The 22,427-nt window shown below is 39.5% G+C and overlaps 2 protein-coding genes across 3 annotated transcripts in view; one reads left to right on the top strand and one right to left on the bottom strand.

Moving 5' to 3' along the window:
• The window catches only part of tmtc1 (transmembrane O-mannosyltransferase targeting cadherins 1), a 177,747-nt gene that overhangs the window by 78,985 nt on the left and 76,335 nt on the right, over positions 1-22,427 (top strand). For both annotated transcript variants that reach the window (XM_031288168.2, XM_031288169.2), the window contains exons 5-6: positions 4,918-4,999; positions 7,636-7,739. In XM_031288168.2, coding sequence (XP_031144028.1) covers positions 4,918-4,999; positions 7,636-7,739 — 186 coding nt within the window. The remainder of the gene's footprint in view (positions 1-4,917; positions 5,000-7,635; positions 7,740-22,427) is intronic.
• LOC116042047 lies at positions 14,973-20,825 on the bottom strand. Its single transcript, XM_031288174.1, has 8 exons — positions 20,665-20,825; positions 18,694-18,892; positions 17,703-17,778; positions 17,317-17,576; positions 17,074-17,130; positions 15,934-16,007; positions 15,361-15,527; positions 14,973-15,272 (listed from the first exon to the last, which is right to left on the bottom strand). Exons 1-8 carry the CDS (start codon positions 20,721-20,723, stop codon positions 15,043-15,045), a joined length of 1,122 nt encoding a protein of 373 aa, XP_031144034.1. The 5' UTR covers positions 20,724-20,825; the 3' UTR covers positions 14,973-15,042.

Below are 22,427 nucleotides of genomic sequence, written 5' to 3' on the forward strand. Positions count from 1 at the left end.
GCTGATAGCATGCAGCTTTGCTGTGTGTGGAGAGAGGCCACTACAGAGCTTCCACTGCACCCATTCAGCGACTCAGTCTTAGCCTGGAGTGTTGTGCGGTGGCCCTGTCGTTTTTCAGTGACTGGGTAAGTTTAAATAACTTTGGTACATAGTGAGGAAGAAGAGGAGGAGGAGGAATTCTAAAGAATTTCAGCTGTGAGTGGAGTATCGAGGGCCTGAAACGAGCTACAGTTTAGAAAGGGAGAGGCTGAGCAGCCAGAATTAGTCCTTCACCATCTCCTTTTCATGTGTGTGAAGAAGCTGACCCCGACCTTTCTTCAAAACATTCAGCCACACTCTATTTTCTGTCTCACTTCCTACCTCCCACAACACCTCCCCACAAACACACACCTCCTCCCCTCCATTCACCCTTCACTGTTGCCACGGTAACAGTTGTCATGGTAAATTAGCATCCTGTCATGCCGATACACAGAATCGTCTTTCCCATGATCCTATGGGAAAAGTTGAGGCCCGGGTCGGAAGACACTAACAACATCTGTCTGTTCCTCTCTTTCTCACCCTCACGCACTCCCTCCCTCTCTCTCTCTCTCTCTCTCTCTCTCTCTCTCTCTCTCTCTCTCTCTCCCCCCCTCTATCTATCTATCTATATGGGGGGGGGGGGTCCTCATTCCTTCACTTTCCAGCGTGAAACCAATCTTCTCAGCATTGCTCCATCTGAGTGATTTTCCCAAGTGTTGCTTTGCATTTCCAATCCTGTAGACAGCCCTCAGCCTCAGGGAGGTTGATTTCTTATTTATCCAACCAGAAAAGATGCCTTCATGTTACAACCTTTGTCAGGCCGCACATGGTTTTTCAACAGCTTATTAAGCAATATACTGTACCTGTTAGAGCAGCTTTGTAACTGCCATTTAAAAGGGTCATCTGTTCAGAATGCTGTAAAGGTATGATAGGTCTATATATTTAATGTTCATACATGTTAGATCTGTGTTATTTGCTATCTCAGTTCTTTCAAATTTTGTATAAAGGATGTCCAGTGTCATCTTTAGTTAATACATTTCACGTGGATGTGGATGTCATGGAACAAAAATCCTTGCCATGGTTTTAAGAAGTGTGGGAATCATTGCTATAGTGCATATGTATTATGTAGGGGTGGGAACCACCAGAGGCCTAGTCTATATCGACAACATTTCACTTCCGGAATATTCAGGACAGATCTCTGCAGGGTAAATCCAGACAGCTCAACACCATATTGTGTTGTGAAACAGCTTAACTGTATTAGGGTTGTCACAATCCTCTAAATCCGTGATTCAATTTGACTTTCCATTTTAAGGTCACGACTAGGTTACATTTTCAATTGAAACATTTTTTTCAGCACAATCTGCTTTGCCATTGTTAAACTATTCGTAAGTCAATCAATCCATTTTTATTTGTCACACACAATTGTACAAGGCAGAATTCCAGTGAAATGTAATCCCATCAATTTCTTCAACTTGTGCATGATTCATCATAAAGCGGAATGTGGCCGTCAGCTTGCCACACAGAAAAAGAGTCCCCCGGTTGAATGGCGCTGGCACTCCATGATCCAGCCAAGTCTCGGGGAAAGGACACCACAGCTCCCGGCATCCCGCTGGGCAGACGCCTGCACACAGGATGCCAGGAAGTCGCAGTCTGTGTTTAATTCCTCCAGGATTGCCTCTGTGCCCCCTCTGATGCAGAGATGGTCTTGCTTGCCACGTAGTCAGGATCGTAGCCATAGGTCGTAGCTGATAGCCATCTTCACCTTTTGCTCGTTGTTTACTTTGACCAACCAGGCTAGCGAAGTAAGCAAAAGACTATAGTAATGAGATGATGCTGTAGATAGTCTTGCTAGTTTGAGCTCATCTTTTCCACCTTTTCGGGGGTGTTTACTCTGATGTTTACATTTGAAATCTTGATCGCCCAGCTGGCTAGCTAACCGAGGCTAGCAGGGTTGGCAGGAGGTTAGCAGGAGGTTAGCAGTGTCGGGAGGAGACTGGGAAGTTGATTTCCCAACCCTGATGAGTGACTCATAGCCACATGCCATCACCATCTAACGTCAACCCCTATTCATCAAATAGACAATTCAGCATAAATGTAATAATAGATTTGTGGAGCTGACCGAAAGGAGACTGCATAGGTCTGCACCATAGTGTGGGTTTTATGCCCTGACAACTGTCATATACATTTTTAAATTTTTCTTTAAGGGCGCTTTCACATCTGCCTCATTTAGTTAAGTTGAATCACTAGACTTCGTTTTCCCCCTTGGTGCGGTTCTTTTGGGTAGGTGTAGTCTCGCATTGGCAGACCTTCCTCCACAGCGCTGCGGAGGAAGGTCTGGCTAGTCCACACAACATCCCGATTAGGAAAAATATGTGCTCTGGTTTATTGGCATTTCTTTAAACCAATCACAATTGTCTTGGGTGGCGCTAAGCACCGGGCAGAGCCACAGTGCCTCTGCAAAATAGTCTCAGGAAGAAACTTGTTTTGGTGGAACATGTGTACGTTCAAAAGTAGTTTTAGTCGTGCAACAGAAAACTCAGATTGGACAGATAGTCTAGCTAGCTGTCTGGATTTACCCTGCATTACATTAACATACATCTTAAACTGCACATATCTCTTTACTGTGAACCTTTGCACATCACCTAATCAATATTTGTGCACATTCTGCACAACAACTGTACAGCTCTCTCATTCTAAAACAGTTATATTGTACATATTTGATATAGGATTTGTATAGTATCTTTTTCATTTATTTTGTAATTTTTCTATTCTATAATTATATATATATTTTTTTATTTTAGAAGTCCTTTGCCTGTATGTTTATTGTATGCATCAAACACCAAGGCAAATTTCTTGTAAGTGAAAACCTACTTGGCAATAAACCTTATTCTGATTCTAATAACAATGAAAATACAAAATAAAAGGAACTTATTCCTGATTCTGAGTTTCAAATGCCATGTCTCAATCATCTCAAAACTCATGCGTCCTTCTTTTACTCTTTAATGTCCCGATATTTATATTCATACTATTTATATATTCTGCCTCATGACTGCAATGGGTTGAATACACCAAATAATTAAGGTAGCATTGCTTTGACCTGGATTCTCTCCAAAGTGCACATTGCTAACATTTTTACCTTCAGAGATTTTTATTGAGAGCATGTGAGTTTTAAGCCCATTAAAAGTAACAAGTGCACCACACTTCTGTAGAAACAAGTTCAATGGTGTTCAGCAGGGAAAACAGCCTGGCTTTTGTTTTTTTTGGGACCAAACTCTTTCACGGTACGTCAGGCGAATGCAGCGTCTGCAGAGTTTGACTCTTTCTCATTCTGTCTCTTGGCTCCGCAAATCTCAGCAGAACAGACAGAGCAAAGACAAATATAGAGTAAAGGGAGTCGAGAGCAAAGGGAGTGAGAGGCAGAGATGAAACAGGCGAGACAGAGTGAGTTTGAGACGGACAGAATTCCTGTGAGATCTCTTCTCTCACCATCTCTAGAATTCTTTGAAAGCTCTGCACAAGGGAAACATCTCAAAGTAGCGGGGTGTTGAATGGATTCTCCGTTCTGTCCTTTCACTACTTAGTATCTGTATGATCCCCTCCCTCTCATCTTATTCTCTTGCTGCCTTTTTTCTGCAGTTAAAGCTCCCTCTTTAGTTTCTACTTCAGGCTAATCTATAGGACTGTGTGGTCTGGGGGGGGAGAGAGAGAGTTCATAAATGACCTTTGCTGAATGGCTGGATCAATAAAAATGTGTGGTGACTTTGAAAACTTTGTTACAAACATTGCAGGAATGCAGACACATACATGTTGTTAAATTGGACACTTTTTAATGACAAAACTACTGAGAGGTCGCAAAATATCCTTAATATGGAAGTAAAGTCTAGCGCCTGATTATTCAAAATAAGAGAGTTTTGATGGAGAAGACAGACTTGTGAGTACAGTTAGATGAATTGGTGTGTAGCCAGGTACTTTAAAAGGGTTGGGTTGTCAAACAATACAGTAACACATGTTGCACAAACAGGAGGAAATCTTTACTTCCTGGGGACTATTTTTAGCGGCGGAATAATCCTTATTTGGTGTTCTAGTGAGTATTTGTGAGTACACTACAGTGTGTGTGTGTGTGTGTGTGCGTGTGTGTTTGTTCATCGTAATGAAGGAACTTGTCACCAAGTGCAACAGTGTTTTAATAATTTAATTAAAGCAATAAAACGATAAAAAGCAGTGGAAAAATATGCGGATATTAACAGAGCCTACACTACATATAGAACAAGGAGAGACAGCTCTTACGACACACAGAGGCATGACAACAATATTGGGCCTGGTTAGGTGTGAATATTATGCACAGAGACTATGATGAGCCAGAGCAGCACTTACAGTAAGCATAATAATGACAAGTAAGACAAACAATCAACACAAAAAACGGCTCACTGTCCTCACTGTTGGCACAGTTTCTTGGTAAGTTGTTCCAATCCTGGGAGGCTCTGACAGAAAATGCAATTGGACAGAACTACATGGTCTTCTACAAAGATGTAGTGCTATTTGTTTAAGTACCGCATTGCGTGTAAATCAATGCATAAGTTGCCGTTGTTGTTTGCTGATTGATGTTGATTGACTTTTTTGATGATGTTGATTTTCTTTTTACAATTCACAATGTCATTTCTTTAAGAAACATTGTTAATTCTAACCGCTGTTCATCTCACGTTGTGTTATTTGGAAAAAAAAGTGAAATGAATTCAAATCTAACTATCTCCTTAATGTAAGACAGGCTCCGTGGAACACGCTGTAAGGGGTCTGGTATACAGCAGTTAAAATAGAATTCACAGTCAGAGTGAAGGAGATGACCACTTTAACAGCCAAGAAACCTGTAAGACTGACCTGCTGTATGTCTGTGTCCCTCAGTCACCTGTCTGGCTCCAGATTCAGGGACCTCCAACACATCTGCAGCCCCTTCATCAAGCGAGCCTGCCTCGTCTCTGGCTATGTGAGTATTTATTTCGATTTTTTTTAAAGTACCATACTGGTGCTTCTGCATGCTTTAGTCAATTGCCTAATAATTGTAAATACTTACTATTACTAATGGCCATTTTCCAAAGTAAAACACAGATTTTAAAGGTGTAATATGTAGGAAGTATCACCTACTGCTTGTAAACACACAGCGTTTAAAGTAGAGAGAGAGAGAGAGAGAGAGAGAGAGAGAGAGAGAGAGAGAGAGATTTAATAAAGAAAGCAAGTCCCGAACAAAGCAGTAATCAGCGAAAAAACATGCTATTTTCTGATTATTTTCTTTCACGGCGGTTGCGTTCTAAATGACAGATTTATCACACCCCCAACCAGCACCGTCAGACACCGTCTACCAAGAGTCTGGGTCTGTCCCAGGTTTCTTCCTAAAAGGGAGTTTTTCCTCGCCACTGTCGCACTAAATGCTTGCTCTTAGGGTAATTCCTGGATTGTTGGGTCTTTGTAAATTATAGAGTGTGGTCTAGACCTACTCTATCTGTGAAGTGTCTTGAGATAACTCTTGTTATGATTTGATACTATAAATAAAATTGAATTGAATTGAATTGCTGTTTGTGTGTCTGTGTGAGGACCACTTGTGCGTCAGTATAAGATGCCGGAGGGCAAAGCGGCGGTTGGGAAGGAGAACGCTGTTATTGACTAGGGGGTTACACACACACATGCAGGGACGTGCACAGACATTTGAGGGGGGGGCAAGGGGCTAAAAAAGGGCACTTCTTATACAGTTTTATACGATCGCTATGACCATTTTTTCAATTATTTTAACAGCTTTCCTAAACCCTTAACGCACCAACACACCTACAACACACAATTGGCAAAACAGTTCATTTCATTCTCAAAATCACACATTATAAACTAAACTCCAACACTGATTTTCAAAATACAATAATACACTAACACAATATACTATGTCTACCAAAACAATGCAATCATGTCTCAAAATCAAATAATTCTTCCAAAACACTAACACATGTTCTCTTCCAACAGGAACATTTAGTCAATCATAGAACAATGTCATAAAAACACTAACATCACATGGAATTACAGAAACTACATTATTTGATATGTGTCTGGGTGTATGGGTCTGCCCTTATACAATAATACTGTAATAGACAATAATATATTGTATTGATCATAGATTGTGTTTTGCACTGCAGTTTCTCTTGAAGCCTTTCTATATTTTTGTTTTGTTGAGTTTAGTAAATGTATGCATTTTGTTTCTTTTGCTGCAGAAATTCAATACCGAAAAAGAATGACCCATCTCAGAGTAGCTTTATAGAATGTACGGTCTATGAGAAAAAGAAGACAGAGACGGAATTGTCCTGGTACTCGTCTTCCTCTCCCTCATGCAGGCATTTTCCTCCTTTCTTTGTGTTCATCTATATTGTTCAAATAGGTCCTCTTTTATGTATGGAATCAGCTGTGATCCATCTATTTGCATAACTTCAATCCGCTGTTTCTCAGTAGCAATGGAACAAAATCCAGGGGATATATTTGTGTTTCAATTTACAATATGAACAGCAGTTCGCTGTGACTTTAGCCTATAAGTTAGGTTTAGAACATGATGTTATCTGTTCTGACATACAGAGTGGAAGCATTTGTAAATTGGTCAGTAAAGATCCATTGTTTTGGTCTTGGTGGAGCTTTTGTGTAAAAGAAGTTCAAGCATTTTAAATTTGTGTTAACTGTAGGCATTTTGTGTCAAAGCAACAAGAAATGTGTTAATTGTATAGCCTACACAGACAGATGTTGTCCTAACTGTGTTAAAGGTTTTGAAAAAATTGTCATAGCAAATGTAAAAAACTGTAATTATTTATTTTAAAAAACATGTTTGTTTTTTTAAATGTTCACTATACTGACACAACTCTGACTTCCTTACCAATTTATTTTAATCGGGACTCAACAAAGTCTAATCCACCAACCGGATATTTAGATTTTTTATTCAATAAATAAATTAGTTTGACAGGAAAGCTGTGTGCAAACAGGAATATATATATATATATATTCATTTATTTAAAAAAAAAAAAGCTCCCCAGAAAAAGAGCAGGTGCTCAAGCCCCGTTTGTTGTCACGTGTGTGCACACATGGAGCCCAAAGGCTCTTTGCTGACGTCCAACACTCAGAAATAAGAAGAGAAACTCCACCAAACACTTCTAGTGGGTCACAAGTGATGATTAAGAGGGTTTACTTTTGTATTAGTCTATCCATTGTTTTTTTAGGATAACAATGCATATTATACCTTTAAGATTGATACATAATGGTATATCATTTTCCTGTCTTCCAGGGAGCCATTGGTTTCATTTCAATATGCAATGAAATTCAACTTGCAAAGGGCCTATATCACAGTAAATGTATTCATCATTTTTGGGAGTTGCATTATTGTTAATACAGCTGAAAATTACTGTTTTGGAAAACTTTTGCTAATTATTACAAAGGAGTGTTGTCCTGCTGTCCTGCCCTGTTCTCCTGATGTACCGTATTACTTCCTTCGATATTGGCTTCCATTTTTAAGTGTGTATTGTACAGAAATTGTACACTATAAATGTTCCATAAACAGGAAGCAGTTGGTGGATTGTGACTGTTTCCCCCTCCCTCCTCCAGGTGGTGATCATCATGTCGGTCAGGCTGTGGCTGATGGGAGGATCCATGCCTCTCTTCTCTGAACAGGACAACCCCGCCTCCTTCTCACCACACCTGCTTACCAGGTCAGTGTCTCACACACACACACACACACACACACACACACCCACACACACACACGCACGCACGCATGCACACACACACACACACACACACACACACACACACACACACACACACACGCACACAGAGAGAAACAAAGCAACAGATGAAAAGGACCAGCTGTCCATTGTCAGGTATTAATGGGCGATGCCTCCACCAGAACATCTGCACAACTAGGTTCCCGTGTCAAAAAAAAACCCACAGCATGATACATACAGTAAGCGCAACAGCAACTGCAACTGCACGGCTGCGTTCAGTAGCGTAACTAATGTAACGTTACGGCTCAACAAGTTTGCATTCATAATCTATTCCCTCAGCTGAGAATCTGTGTCGCTCATAGATTGATTATTGACTATAGAGTGACGCTGTTTACGAAGGACTTGATAAGTGTAAGGTGCTTTTTAGCTGATATCAAGACAAAACTTGAAACAACAACTGGTCCGGACCAGGTTAGTCCTGCTGCATAATTTACCTCAGTAGTCTAGCCAGGTGAAAAGAGAGCCACTTTCGTGACACGGTAAACCCTGGCTTTAGACACAACAAACATCGCTGACCCACTAATCTTATGAAGGTAAATATGGTGCAAAAAGGGAGAGCTTGTAGAATACAATGTGAGAACTTGAAGAACAAAAAATCTGAACTTGTATGTTAAAATTTGCACTTGTAAAAATTGAATTTGCACTTGTAAAAAATATTCACACTTGTATGTTAAAATTTGCACTTGTAAAAATTGAATTTGCACTTGTAAAAATAAAATTTGCACTTGTAAAAATAAAATTTGCACTTGTAAAAATAAAATTTGCACTTGTAAAAAATATTCACACACATGTGATCTGAATTTGAAGTCATACAAAGAAAAAAAACATGAGAGCTTGTAAAAAAAATCTGAACTTGTAAGTTGAAATTTGCACTTGTAGAAAATGTTCACACACCTGTATTCTGAATACACAAATGTGTAGATTGATATTTACATGAACACAATGACAGCTGCAAACTTATAATGCAACATTTACTCGTATACTTTTTTTTTTTACTCTGGTTCATTTTCCATCACAACCACAACTCAGTGATTACAACCTCTGGAATCTGTCACTGCAACTTCACATATGTGCTCTCTCGCATCACAAAGTGGCGAATCTGCGCACCTCGACTTTCACAACACTCTTGACGATACATTTGGTGCAAAACAAACTTGCACTTGAAGCTCTGAAGATGTGAGAGAGCAGGTGGGGCGCAGAGCGGGATCAGCCAATCAGAAGACGAAGCGGTCTTTTCTGTTCTTCTTCATGTCGGCTAAGATCCGCAATGGCTCAACAAGAAAGGGTAAGTTGGTTCCAAAAGCTTTGTTTTGGTAGATTTTTAACGTTACTGTGATTAACAAGTAAATAAATGATGCCACAGACACTTCACATTCCTAATAACGTGTTACGTTAGTAACAAAATAAGAGTCAATGAATGCACTTTGGCTAACATTAGCTCTAATTAGTAACGTTACTGTAGCTAGCTAAATGACGATGCTGTAGCAGAAATGGCCGTCATTCAATAACATTATGCTGACGTAGTTCCACAGGGATTGCGCTTTTATTTTTATAATCTGTAGCCTACAGAACAACTTGTTTGCTAACTTTTGCTAACGTCCTAAGGGGTATGACTGTTGATGATAATTGTTGATTGTGTTTAGATATGCCAAATTTAAATTATATAAATGATTATTGGTTGGACTGTTTGGCCAAACATCCTGGGGTGTGACCGTCTAAAGCCAGAGGAATTAAACATGCTCTGTTTTTTGTTTCTGATTATGCTTTGTTTGTTATTGACGGTAATAAATGTTCAATTTTAATTTATTTTTGTAGATTTAAGCAAAAAATACAATGTTTTATGATAATAAAGAGGCGTGGTTTACTTCGTAGGCTGTGAACCTGCGTATCTGGGTCACTAACAGTGATATATAACAAAAGTTGTATCCTGGGATTCATTTAAACAATTTGTTAGAAAAAGTAATAAATAAATTATTAATTCTGAGACAATTAATTGTCCAGCTAAATTTGGAATTGTTACTGGCCTATTATCACATAGTGTTACATTATTGTAACAATTTTTTTTTTCCCCTCTAGGAAAGGCTGCTCGATCATTTATTGACCAGGCTCTACAACAGACTATCAAGTGCCCTCGATCGTGCCCCTCTGGACATAGATTACCTCGAGTTTATTTGTTCGCAGGAGCTAGTTGTACTCAGCTCACTATCAAGCCAGCTTGAGATCCCTCAAGCTGTATATGATGCCATTACTGAGGTGCATCGCTTAGTCTCTAGGAAAAATGAACAGGAAACAGCTGTAACAGTTTTGCTGGAAAGGGGAAATTGTGGCCGCCCTAGAGTTATATTAAGTGAGGAATATGTGTCTGAGCTTCTTAATATGGGCCTATCTGTAAAGTGCATTGCGAAGCTTGTAGGGGTTTCTAGGTGGACACTGCAGAGACGCATGAACAAATGGGGTTTGTCTTTGAGGGGTCTGTACAGTGACCTAACTGATGATGAACTTGACATCCTGGTGTCAGCCATTCATTCCAGCAACCCAAATGCAGGATACCGTATGATGATGGGACTGCTGCGAGCACAGGGACATCGTGTACAGTGGCAGAGGATTCGTGCATCAATGCACAGAGTTGACACTGTAGGGATTGTGTCCAGAATGGCTGAGTTGCGGTGTGTGGTACGCAGGACATACTCTGTCCCAGCCCCCAGATCTTTGATGCATATTGACACAAACCACAAACTTATAAGGTTTGTTGTGTTAGTCTAATAGAAAACTATTGCAGGTTCACAATGTAGAAAATAAGGGGATAAATGATTATGCCTATTTTTTCTCCATGTCAATTAAGGTACAATATGGTGATATTCGGAGGAATTGATGGCTACTCAAGAAAGGTACTGATAATCACACATGCCTTTTAATTTTTGCATAACAATTATGTTGACTAATTATTTGTTTATGCAGAAAATCTAAATTTTCATATGGACACCTAGTAATTTAAAGTTCAGGTCATGAATGTAATCTTGTATACCTAAATCAAAATGTGCGGTTTAGGGTGTGATGGAGTGTTTTCTGTATTATTCTCACAGATAATGTATCTTGGTGTTGCTGATAACAACAAGGCCTCCACTACTCTTGCCTTCTTCAATGAAGCGGTTGAGAAGCATGGCTTACCACAAAGGTAAAGGTTCTTCATTAAATTGAAAACAATGTATACCTTTAACTATAACAAACTTCACCTATAAGGGTTCGGGGAGACCATGGGTTGGAAAATGTTGATGTGGCCCGCCTTATGTTCTCCGTTCGAGGAGCTGGGAGAAACAGCTTCATCGCGGGAAAAAGTGTGCATAATCAGAGGTAACGAGAACACATATACATAAATGTGTTAAAATTGTTATGCTATTATTAAATGGCATGACATCATCAATTGATTCTCACTTCCTCTATTGTGCTTTAAACAGAATTGAACGTCTCTGGCGAGATGTCTTTAGAGCAGTCACATGTCTCTTCTACAATCTGCTGCACCAGCTGGAAGAGGATGGTCTTCTTGACCTGTCGAGTAGTGCTCACCTTTTCTGCTGCCACTATGTGTTTATTCCCCGCTTGCAAGCCCAGCTTGATGTGTTCACAGATGGCTGGGACAATCATCCCCTTTCAACTGAGAGAAATCTCACTCCCAACCAACTATGGCACATGGGACTACAGCACAACTCAGTTGTACAGAGAGAGTACAATGAGGTATGTATTTCTGAAATATGCTCAGCACAGCATGGAGTTAAGGCAGAATAAATAATTACTTCTGATCTTGCAGGATTTGCACATCCCTCTGATTGACTGGGAGAGTAGTGGCCTTACACCCTCTGATCCAAACTGTGGCATCCATGTCCCTGAAAGTGATTGCCCTTTGAGACCTGATGAGCTGGCTGGACTTTGTGCTGCTGTGGACCCAATGGGACCTTCAACATGCATGGGAGTAGACAGATATTTAGCTGCACTGGAGTACATGCACAGCATTGGCTATGAGTAGGGTAATCTCTGTAAACTGCTTCTCATGTCCCCCTGAAAAACGAGCAAGGACTAGAGACTAGGAAGGATCTTTATTAGTGCAGTGTGATTAAATTATGTGTGATAACTGAAAAGCACATTTATTCTGTTGAGATCTTAAATATATGTAATATTTCACATCCCTCCTGACCTGTTTGTTGTTCACTGACGTGGTTATGCAGCATATTTGGAGAATAAATAGATAAAAGAGAGAGAGACTTTACTATACTTTGAGATATCAGTTTAACTTTAGGTCTTAAACACTTTTTGTTTTCGTCTGGTACACTAGTGCAAGCGACTACTTTTAGTTTAAAGCAGACTATCATTCTTTGTCAGCAGTTTTCAGGCAGCATGCAACTTTCTACTTCAAGCATATTTTTTTTTTTTATTAAAGAACACATGCACAGAATTGTTTTAAAACACCTCTTTTACTGTTAAATAAAACAAACCCTTTCAATGGAAGACACTATATAAACATCTTGGTAAGTAGGGTTGGGCATCGTTTAGATTTTAAAGATTCTGATTCCAATTGCGATTCTTCCTTTCAATTCCGGTTCTTATCGATTCTCTATTCCGATTCTTTGAGTGTGGAGTTGAAACGTGTCACATGCTTATTTCACAAAAGAGGAAAGTTTTATTTTGATTCAATGGTGGGTTGCAGTTTGACGGCGCTTTTTCAACGTAAAATAAAGCTACACTAGAGCACCGCTTACTGTGCACCATGGCTGCAACACAACAAGCGCCTGGCCGCTTCGGAAACAAAAACTTGCGCATGTTAAATTTGGAACCCATGATCAGATTTCAAACCAAATCCTCCAAACGATTTCAATAAAGAAACAATTCTACTGGAATCGTAATTTTTGAAACGATTCCAAGTAGGAATCGGTTCTCGATGCCCAACCATATTGGTAAATGTAAACAACTTTGTCAATAAATAAAATGCATAGATAAAATGCATACATTCTTGTTATTAAAAGTAAAACAAAATGAAAACTACCATGTGTATTTATGTTTTTCATGAAAAGCAAAAATGGCTGCCACCTACTTTCTGAACTTTGCTTTAACTTTAACACCAATTTGTGGTGTGGCCTAACAATAGCACGCAGCAGACCTTGCCACTATGTTTTTAGACTTTATATCAGTCCAAATCCAGTATCATTTGTTGCAATGCAACCTTCCAGATGATCATGGAACTCTTGGTAATTGGTGTAGTAACCAGGCAAGCGCAGGATATGGAAGCAGGTGGAAGATGTTGGATGGTCTGCCTGCACCACCTCCACTTGCATGTCCTGCATGGGCAGCTCCCAGCCAACCCAGAATTTTACCAGCTGCTTGAGTTTTTCTTCGGTCACTTAAATGGATAATAACACACCAATGGAAGAGAGGACAACAAATGTTACATCAATGATATTATGATTCTGAGACTCAAGTCTGCAATTAATTGCTCAAAATTAGTTTCGACAAATAAATAGTAAAGGTATGTATGAATTTCTTTCTAAAGCCCTTATCTTTCCATGAAGGCACAAGGAGGCCACAATCTAAAATTTATCTTTTAACACAGCTTTTTGATCACTGCAGAATTCCATGTGTGTTATTTTAAGTCTTCACTATTATTGTAAATGTTATTGCTTTCAACATGTTCCATAATAAAACCTGTAGATCTTGGAAAGTACGAAAAACGATATACCTGTCTCCACAACAGAGATTCCATTGTCGTCCTCCTTTTCCTCTTCTCCAGGCCAGATGATGTTGTCTAGAACCATCTGAATGTAATATTTGAATAATATGAATGCACTGAACAGTACAAAAAAAGCAAAACTTATTAATTTTAGGGATACTTTGCCAATTTTAAAACATCTATGTGCCATGTTTGTGTGGACAGTGTGCTTGTCTTCCTTCCGTGGCGCCTGTGCAGAGCAACAGAGGTCTGCCAAGATCCAGTAGACCTCATCTGCTCCATGCACTGGCGCCACAGAGAAAAGTCAAACACTATTTGGTACACACTGCCATGACACAGCAGGATTTAAATTGGCAATATATATCTTTAATAACATGGATTAAAATACCTGAGCACTGCATTTAGCCATAGACTGACGTGGGAAAACCACTGGAACCACATCTGGCCTGGCCTCCAACAGTGGCCATAACATAGTGTCCTGCAGTCCCTGCCTCAGCTGTTTCACTTGTTGGGAGGTTCGCCCTAACACCTACATAGATATTAAAGTGAGTTGTTAATTCTTTCAAGGAGTAATGGGCATAAAAACTTGGTATGGTTTAAAAATCATAATTAAGCAGTAAAATACTGTACATTTCACCAGAAATAGCAAAATTAACAGTTGGTGAATCAAACTCTTACCACAACAGAGAAATCCCTTTCTTTATGAACATAAAGTTTTGGTTGGTTGAGCTTACCGCATGCTGTAGAAGACTGTGTAAAAGCCAGACATGGTTGGCTTGTGTCAACACAGGAAGGTCCCAAGATAATGCCAACTGGTTAACAGCAGCCCTCTGATCCTCTGTCAGCTCACTGCTTGTTTTCCTCTCAAGCTGGATGGTTGAGACAAGGTATATGAATATGGAGACATGCATGCAAGTATTCATGTGGCTTAGTTCATACTTTACATTCCGCTTCAAACCTACCAGCTGTATTGTCTCGCGGATATCGATATCTGCCACATCTTCCAGCACGATGGTTGCTGTCTCCCGGGGGCCACCTAACAAAACGTGCAGAATTGCTGGGCTGACACCTGTCAGTGGAGGACCACCATGCAGAAAAGAGTGACCTATCATCCTCCCTGCCATCTTGAACAAGTCACTCTGCACAAGTACTTGGGAGGTGGAAGGGATGAGGTGATCAGCTTGGCCCTCAAAAAGCATAGTGCTTGTTCTATTTCCTGCATGGAGAGCAATGGAGCATGGGGCATCTCCTTTAATTATACAGGTTATCACATATGTAGACTTTAGTAAAGTTCATTCTCTGTAAAGTCATTTGAAACATGCTTGTGATAAAAGGGCTACATAATTAAATTAATAAACTGTCCAAAAACTTGCCAAAATCCATCAAGAATCTATTCTGCAACTTGTGCATCACTAGGCTGAAGAAATGGCGCTTCACACCCTCTCCAGTTGCTACATCACCTATAAAACAAATACTATTGTTACTTGTCAATTGAAGCAACTACATATTACTTTAGGTACAATATATTTGTAAAATGTAGTTACCTTCCAATCTGCAATGGAGTGGTCTGGCCCAATCTACTTTATAAACCTTGTAAAAGCTGATTAGTCTTCCCTCCTGATCTTCAACGTCCTCTCTCATGTCAGTTCTTACTTTCAGTGTTGGTTCATCCTCTTTTTCCTGAAGCAAATGCCTTCTGTATAGTATCGCTGCCCTCTCTGGAACTTCAACCCTCTTCCAGGCTGAAAAATATTTTTCGTAATTGTGTTTGTACAAGGGTATAATATTTCTGTGGGAGTAAAAGAAATGTTAAGACCCATGAAAACACACCGTCAGATATTGCAGGTACTGGCCCTGAGGTTTGTGATGTGCCAGGTGTTAAGTACCCATAACTGGATGGGCTAGCAAGGCTGCTTTCAGTGACACTGCTTGTGGAAACCTCTGGTGCTGAAGTGCTGTTTTCAGATGCAGCCGCCATTATGGAATTCAGAGGAAAACTAGATGATATTAAAAAAAAATTTAAAAAAATAAAACCCACACATTTTGATGTTATTGACAAAAACAAAAATTGTAAATGCATTACAGACATCTAAAATGACAAAGCTAAAAAATAAACATTTCATTGCACTATTTTATCAAACTAATTAATGCAAAGCTCACCTAAATTCTGCATTTAATAGAAAAAAAAGGTAAATTACAAAGTAAATGGTTGATTTCAGTCTGTAATGCAATTCTCAGGGCCAAGAGTTTAGTAGGACCCTAGTTATGACTTTGAGCTGTGTTGCAGCTCCTTTAGTGACTTGGTGATGGTTTTAATTGGTGTTAAAGGGCCTTGTTTCACTTGCCATTGTGTAAAATATAGTGTCAACTGTTGCGGATACTCCAGTGACATGTTGACATTACCTTTCCCCACATGAACTTGCATGGAGGGCCATCGCCTCAGCAGCAAATTGCTCTCCACATATTGGGCAAGAATCCTGCGGAGTCAACAATGAGGTTTAGTATAACACTTGATTAACCAGGTTCACATGACACTAAATTAGATACATGAATATTACAGCCAAAACATGGGGCAGGGATGCAATGCGTCACACAAGTTGTGCAAGGTTTTTTTTTAACCTGCTACACAGACTCCATATTTGCTCTGTGTAGTTGCTGCCAGCTTCACTGCATCGATATTAATGTAATGCAGTTGGTAGGTTGTGAAAGCGTAGGCTATTACTGAATTATTAACTGGATCGTTTTAACTACAGGATTATGGATACATTAATTTGATTAATTTAATGTGAAATGTAAAAACTAGTGTTCATTTTGTCACCTATTTTTAATTTAGTCTTAGTCTTGTGCCAAATGTCCTTGTTAGTTTTAGTCATTTATTCAGTCACATTTTTTTCTGGGAACCAAGCAGCAATTGGTAAAAAGTAGAGACGATTTTAGACGAAAATGTAGAGAGATTTTATCTTAGTTTTTATTTTATGCAAAACATTTTAATCTCGTCTTTTTCGTCAACAATAATGCATGTTAATTTAGTCTTAGTCAGTGTTTTTGGACATTGGTGCAGTCTCGTCATAGTCATGGAAAAAAATTGACGAACATATTTACTCTGACGAAATTAACACTAGTACAAACACCTACAAGGTTGCTCTGCTGGTCACATTGCCTCGGGTACAATGAGGTATTTATGTTATAGACTAACTGCGTAAAAAAATAGAGACAAGCAGTGTGATGCCCGTGCAGATGTGTGTGGCTACCGTGATCTATGCAGCAGTTCAGCTTTAATCAAGGCGCCGAGTGAAATTCACACCGGGTGTATTTCGGACATCAGGTCCCTCCGATTATGGACGAGCCCACCGACACTGACATCCACTTTTCACTTGTAAAATCTCAAGTAATAACATCAGGGCCAGTACCTTTTTGATAGATTAGAATGACTAACTGATTTCAGATTAACATTTAAAGTGAGAATTGGACTCAAGCAATGAGACTTCAGCATTGATTTGAGCTTTTGTGACTTTGTTAATTTAAATCTTAATAATTGCTTACCACACAAATAACATCTGGTTCCTGGTCTTTCTCCTCTTCTGCCACAAGTTCAAAATTCTCCACAAGGAAGGGGGAAAAAAAGTATCATTATCATTTTTTCTACAAACATGTAATATCTAACTAATATGCAGAACACAACCCAAATACATGTATTATATGTTAGGAATAGGTATAGATTATAAAGCCTTAAACAACTAAGGGAATGTATTGTTCTTAGCAACAGCATTGAATCAGATCACTTACATTATCATGACACTGACAGGATTCAATGTGGAAAGGCAGCAACTGAAGAGGAACTGATGTGCCACAGGTCATGCAGTCATTTTTTGGCATATTCTGAAACTCCGGTGAATCATATGGCAAGGGGGTTGTGTCGATCTTTTCTTGAAGGGGGACAATATAGATGATGTTCTTTCCATTGTTTGAGGAGGACTTCAATATTTTTGCTGTGTAGCCCTGGGAACCATGGACCAGTGGAGTAGTCTTCCTTTGTCCACTGCCTCCTTTGAAAGAAAAAAATTAAAAAAAACGCAGAAATGGAAGTTCATTATTATTCCAAAAGTTTTCAAATATGAAGTACTGAACAGGTATGGAGGCTCAACTCTTCTGCCCGGTGTAAATTAGCTCACCTGCAGCTTTTTGGAGAAGCCAACCGCCACGCAAATTTCTCAATTTAGGGTATTCCTCAAGCAGAACTCTGGTTATCTGAAGATCAAAACACATGATGGAAAGTGGGTAATGATACCACATTCCATACACATGATGCTGGGGGCTGGAATCAATCACTTGCCTTGTGCTGTCTTTAATTTTGTCAGGGTACTTAATGTTTTCACTTTGTAGCAGAAGTTAGGCTACTTAATTACTATTCATTCAGTGCCAAAACTTTTAACTTTACATATATGTTTCTATAATTGTGTGTTACTTTGCTATGTTGTAACGGTCAAAAAAACTTTTTGCTACAATCTAACTTAAACTCAACACCTGTCCTATAACCTTCCAGAAGAGATTTTTGATCCAAAACAGCCCATGAACAGTAGCCTAGAAATCATAGAAATAGATGCACGCTAGCAGCAGAAAATGTAAGTTGCAGCCAGGTTCGTCTGCAACTCTCCGTTGGCTTGCAAGCTGGATATACCAAATTCTGGTCAGGCCAATCACATCGTGTATAGAGTCGGTGGGCGGGGCTTAACATAATGACGGCAGAGTTGCGACGGTTCCGTGTTAATTCCCTGCTACTTGAAAACAAAGATGTTTTTGCTCTGGTTGGTTGTAGCGTGCAGAGGAAATTTGAAAGACAACCGTTTATCCCGCCCCTCGGATTAAGCCCTGCCAATGGTGAGTGTCAGGCTACATTCACAGTAGTTAAAAACCACAAACTACAGTAGACATGTAGACAGAAAATAACAATGCTCATTCATTAACAATGAATGAAATTACCATACTGATAGCGAAACGTTTTCCTGGCTGTCTGTCTCAACCGTCACATGTACAAAATAATGCCCAAAAAGCACACTTCTTTTTTTACATTTATGGTATTGTATCTCCACAATGATATCTTCTTTGATTTGATAATATTTTTCATACTAACTAAAGTGTCATGCTGTAAAAAAAATGGCGTACCTCAGTGTGATCAGCATCGTCATTAACATGTACAGTTCTCCTTCCTAAGCCCGCTTGCAGGAGCATGGTTTCGTCTTTTGGTGTCCTATCGGAGTTCTCTGGCTGCAGGCAGAACTGGAGTTCTATTACTTTAGAAGTTGATCTTGGAGGTTCAGGTGCCTTTCTTTTACGGCTTCCAGCATATATTGCTGGAAAAGATCTTGAAACAAGTTGAAAAATAAGAGGGGGGAGCAAAATCAACAAGGTTGACAGAATCAGCTGTTGGTCTTGGGATATTTTTAACAATGGCTGCATTTCAGTATTAGTAAGCACTTTACAGTTGAATAACTGCAGAGTATCGATGCCACCAGGGTAAAAAAAGTTATGGGGTATCTCCAGCAAAATAATAGCAATAGACACACTTCTGGGGTCCATTTCAGGAAGGAGGTTTAACAAACTCTGAGTGTAACCCTGATGTCTGAGTTAATTTTCCCTGAGATGGGAAACTGAGTTTTCGGTTCCAGAACAGCTGATTTGAGTTGGTTCAATCAACTCAGTGTATGTTCACGCGCATGCACCACCACAATAAAAAGGTAGCATGAATGGCGCCATGATACTACGATTCACCATGGTAACAACCACAAACAAACTGGTCGGCAGAAATACTCATGCGCACATACAGCAAGTTTGAACATGTAGGCTATTTCGTTAATAAAGCGACTGCTGCAACAGAGAGAGAATTGGTGTGGAAGAAAATTGCTGCTCGAGTCAATGCATAAGCATTAACAGTGTATTAATTTCATATTTAATGACATATTTAACTTATAATATTACTGGTGAATACTGGAATTGTATTACACCTATAATTTCATTTGGGTGCAATCCTGCGGGCGAAAAAGTAAGCTACTACTAGGCCTATATCCCATTCTGAGGCTGCACCATGATCATTAACAGAACTATAATGTATAATAATTTATTTCTTTTTAATGGCACTGGTTTGTGTCCAGGGAACACTACAAAAAATGTTTAAAAAATGTTTCAGAGCGAGTCACACTTTTCTGACGGCTACAGTGGCTTCACTATTACAGTATGATCATCACCAATAAATAAAAATGCCGTTTGCAAAAAACGTAATGCGACAAAGAATCTGCTGGGATGTTAAAGCATGTCCACGATAGTGGATGTTAGTGATATGAGGACAGATAAGGTAGCCTATCTGATGGACTGTGAAAAAATGTGGAAATGAAAATACATTTAGTCGGGACTCAATATCATCTCCCGACGTAAACTCTCTGTGAATTAATACAGCTTTTCATCAACGGGATCGTCGACAAAAGGACATGACATGTTTGAGAAAAAAACGTTTATAATCTGCCTAACAATAAGTTTTATTTATTAAGTTTTTATTCATGCAGATAAACTGCATGAAAATGCGCCTGATACAGACTGAATGAATGAATGAATGAATGAATGAATGAATGAATGAATGAATGAGGAAATGAGAGAGAAGAAACCCCGAGTTTCTCTCAGTCTCTGACACTGTGTCAGAGGGAGGAGACTGAGAGAAACTCAGGGTTTCGTGAAGAAAACCTACTCCCGACCAGGTTAGGTTCACAGACTCAGTTACCATAGTAACTGACTCTGAGGTTAAGTTACCTCTCTTTCTGAAACAGAAAACCCAGAGTTTCCCTCATCTCAGGGTTAACTAACTCAAAGTTTTCACTAAACCTGCTCTCTGAAACGGACCCCAGTTTGGTAATTGATACTAACCTTTTGATACAGGGCGTAACACTAGACAAAACTGTATGTTTTAAGAGTTTTTCCTGTATTTTTTGGGTGTAAAAGGTTTATTTAATGAACAATGGAGTAAAAACAGGCCAGTATTGCAATTTAAAATGTGTTTAAAGTGTCAAAAAAACTTAATTGCCATCTATTTACATGGACAAACACAAAATCCTGGAATTGGATTAATTTAAGCGCATATTAACTTACCTTTGCATTTCCCGATGAACAGGGTTGTTGACGGAACTGCTAGTTCCAGGAGATTCCATGGGCCTTAGAGAACTGCTAGGCCTCTCCGCATTGGATTTTTTACAGTTTTGGATGCAGCTGAGAAGACCTCTCACTGCATTTTCAATTGCAGCATCATGTGGTTCCTGAGAGAAAAATAACGTATGACTATACATGATGGCATAGACACTGGACCAAGCTCAGTAAGAAACAGACACTGATATAACGTTACACACATTCATAACACACATTCATAACAGACGACAAATGTGACAAATCTAAGGGTGGCCATGGGATGTGAGCCTACAAAATATGGTAATACAGATCGCAACCGCAACTCTGCCTCTCTATGAAGGGGACTGTTGTCACCCTATAAATGTACTGTTGTTACGGCCTCCATTTACAGAAACAAACAAAGGCTCAAAAGGGATTGGAGGATGCAACATATAAAAAAGGATGCCAGACACAAGGTTAACAATTAACCAACAAGCTTGATTAAATAATGCAAAAATATTACCAAGTAGCAAACAAAGAGAAACAAAAAAGGGACCGGAGACCCCAGCCAAAAAAAAACAAAAGATGGGAAGACGCTGGACCAACCTCGCAATGGGCCATCACTCCCCACTTCTCCCCCTAAATTACCTAAAAAGGGGTAACCTAATCCTAGAACAAACCAAAGAGGGATAACTGAACTACTGTTAATACCCAGCCCAAACTAACAAAATAAACACTACAAGTGTGTATGGAGGTTGGGAAACACAAACCTGCTTGTGGAGAGAAATGGTTAAAGTGTGCTGCTGGCGTGCCCTCCATGTGCCTCTGTCCCTTCACTCTCTGCCTTATTATCGCCCCCCCACTCTAACTGAGCACTGATTACGCTCAGGTGTTCAACAGGCAGAGGGAGGAGGGCAGAACAAGGCACAGAGAGAGAGACAGAGAGAAAACAAGAAACACACACCAGAGGCACATGTAACACTAACTAACTAACTGTTGTAAAAAAAAATTAAAGAAATGTTGATTTTTCATGTCTGTGATTTTCAAAAATGTAATAACAGCTTTCTAAGCAGCTAACGTCGAGGTAATGATACCAGGACATTAATGAGAGCCTTATGTGTCTGGAACAAGAGTGTATCCGGCTGTCGCATCCCATGTAATAATTATTAATGTCTCCTTTGCCTAAATCCAAAAGCTAAAAATGGCTATGAAGTTTGTAACTTTATGAAATGTAGATATTATTGATAATTAGCTTACTTATTAACTTTACAAGTTCAGAGTTAACCTTAACCTTAGTTAGCAGACTAGGTTATGTTAAATAAATAACTGCTAGCGGGTAAATCATAACTTTAGCTGACGTTACAATGCAAGGCGAGTCCTCAGTAGTAGATGTTTGGAGCCTCATTGGAAGCCTTTGAAACTACTGCATTTGAATACTGCATTGTTATATCGTTAGCGATATACAACTAGCTAGCTAGCTAACATAGAGCTAATGTTAGCCAAAGTGCATTCATTGACTCTTATTTTGTTACTAACGTAACACGTTATTAGGAATGTGAAGTGTCTGTGGCATCATTTATTTACTTGTTAATCACAGTAACGTTAAAAATCTACCAAAACAAAGCTTTTGGAACCAACTTACCCTTTCTTGTTGAGCCATTGCGGATCTTAGCCGACATGAAGAAGAACAGAAAAGACCGCTTCGTCTTCTGATTGGCTGATCCCGCTCTGCGCCCCCCCCCCCCACCTGC

Source organism: Sander lucioperca, chromosome 20, assembly GCF_008315115.2.
Source record: "Sander lucioperca isolate FBNREF2018 chromosome 20, SLUC_FBN_1.2, whole genome shotgun sequence".
In the NCBI taxonomy this organism is placed as follows: Eukaryota; Metazoa; Chordata; class Actinopteri; order Perciformes; family Percidae; genus Sander; species Sander lucioperca.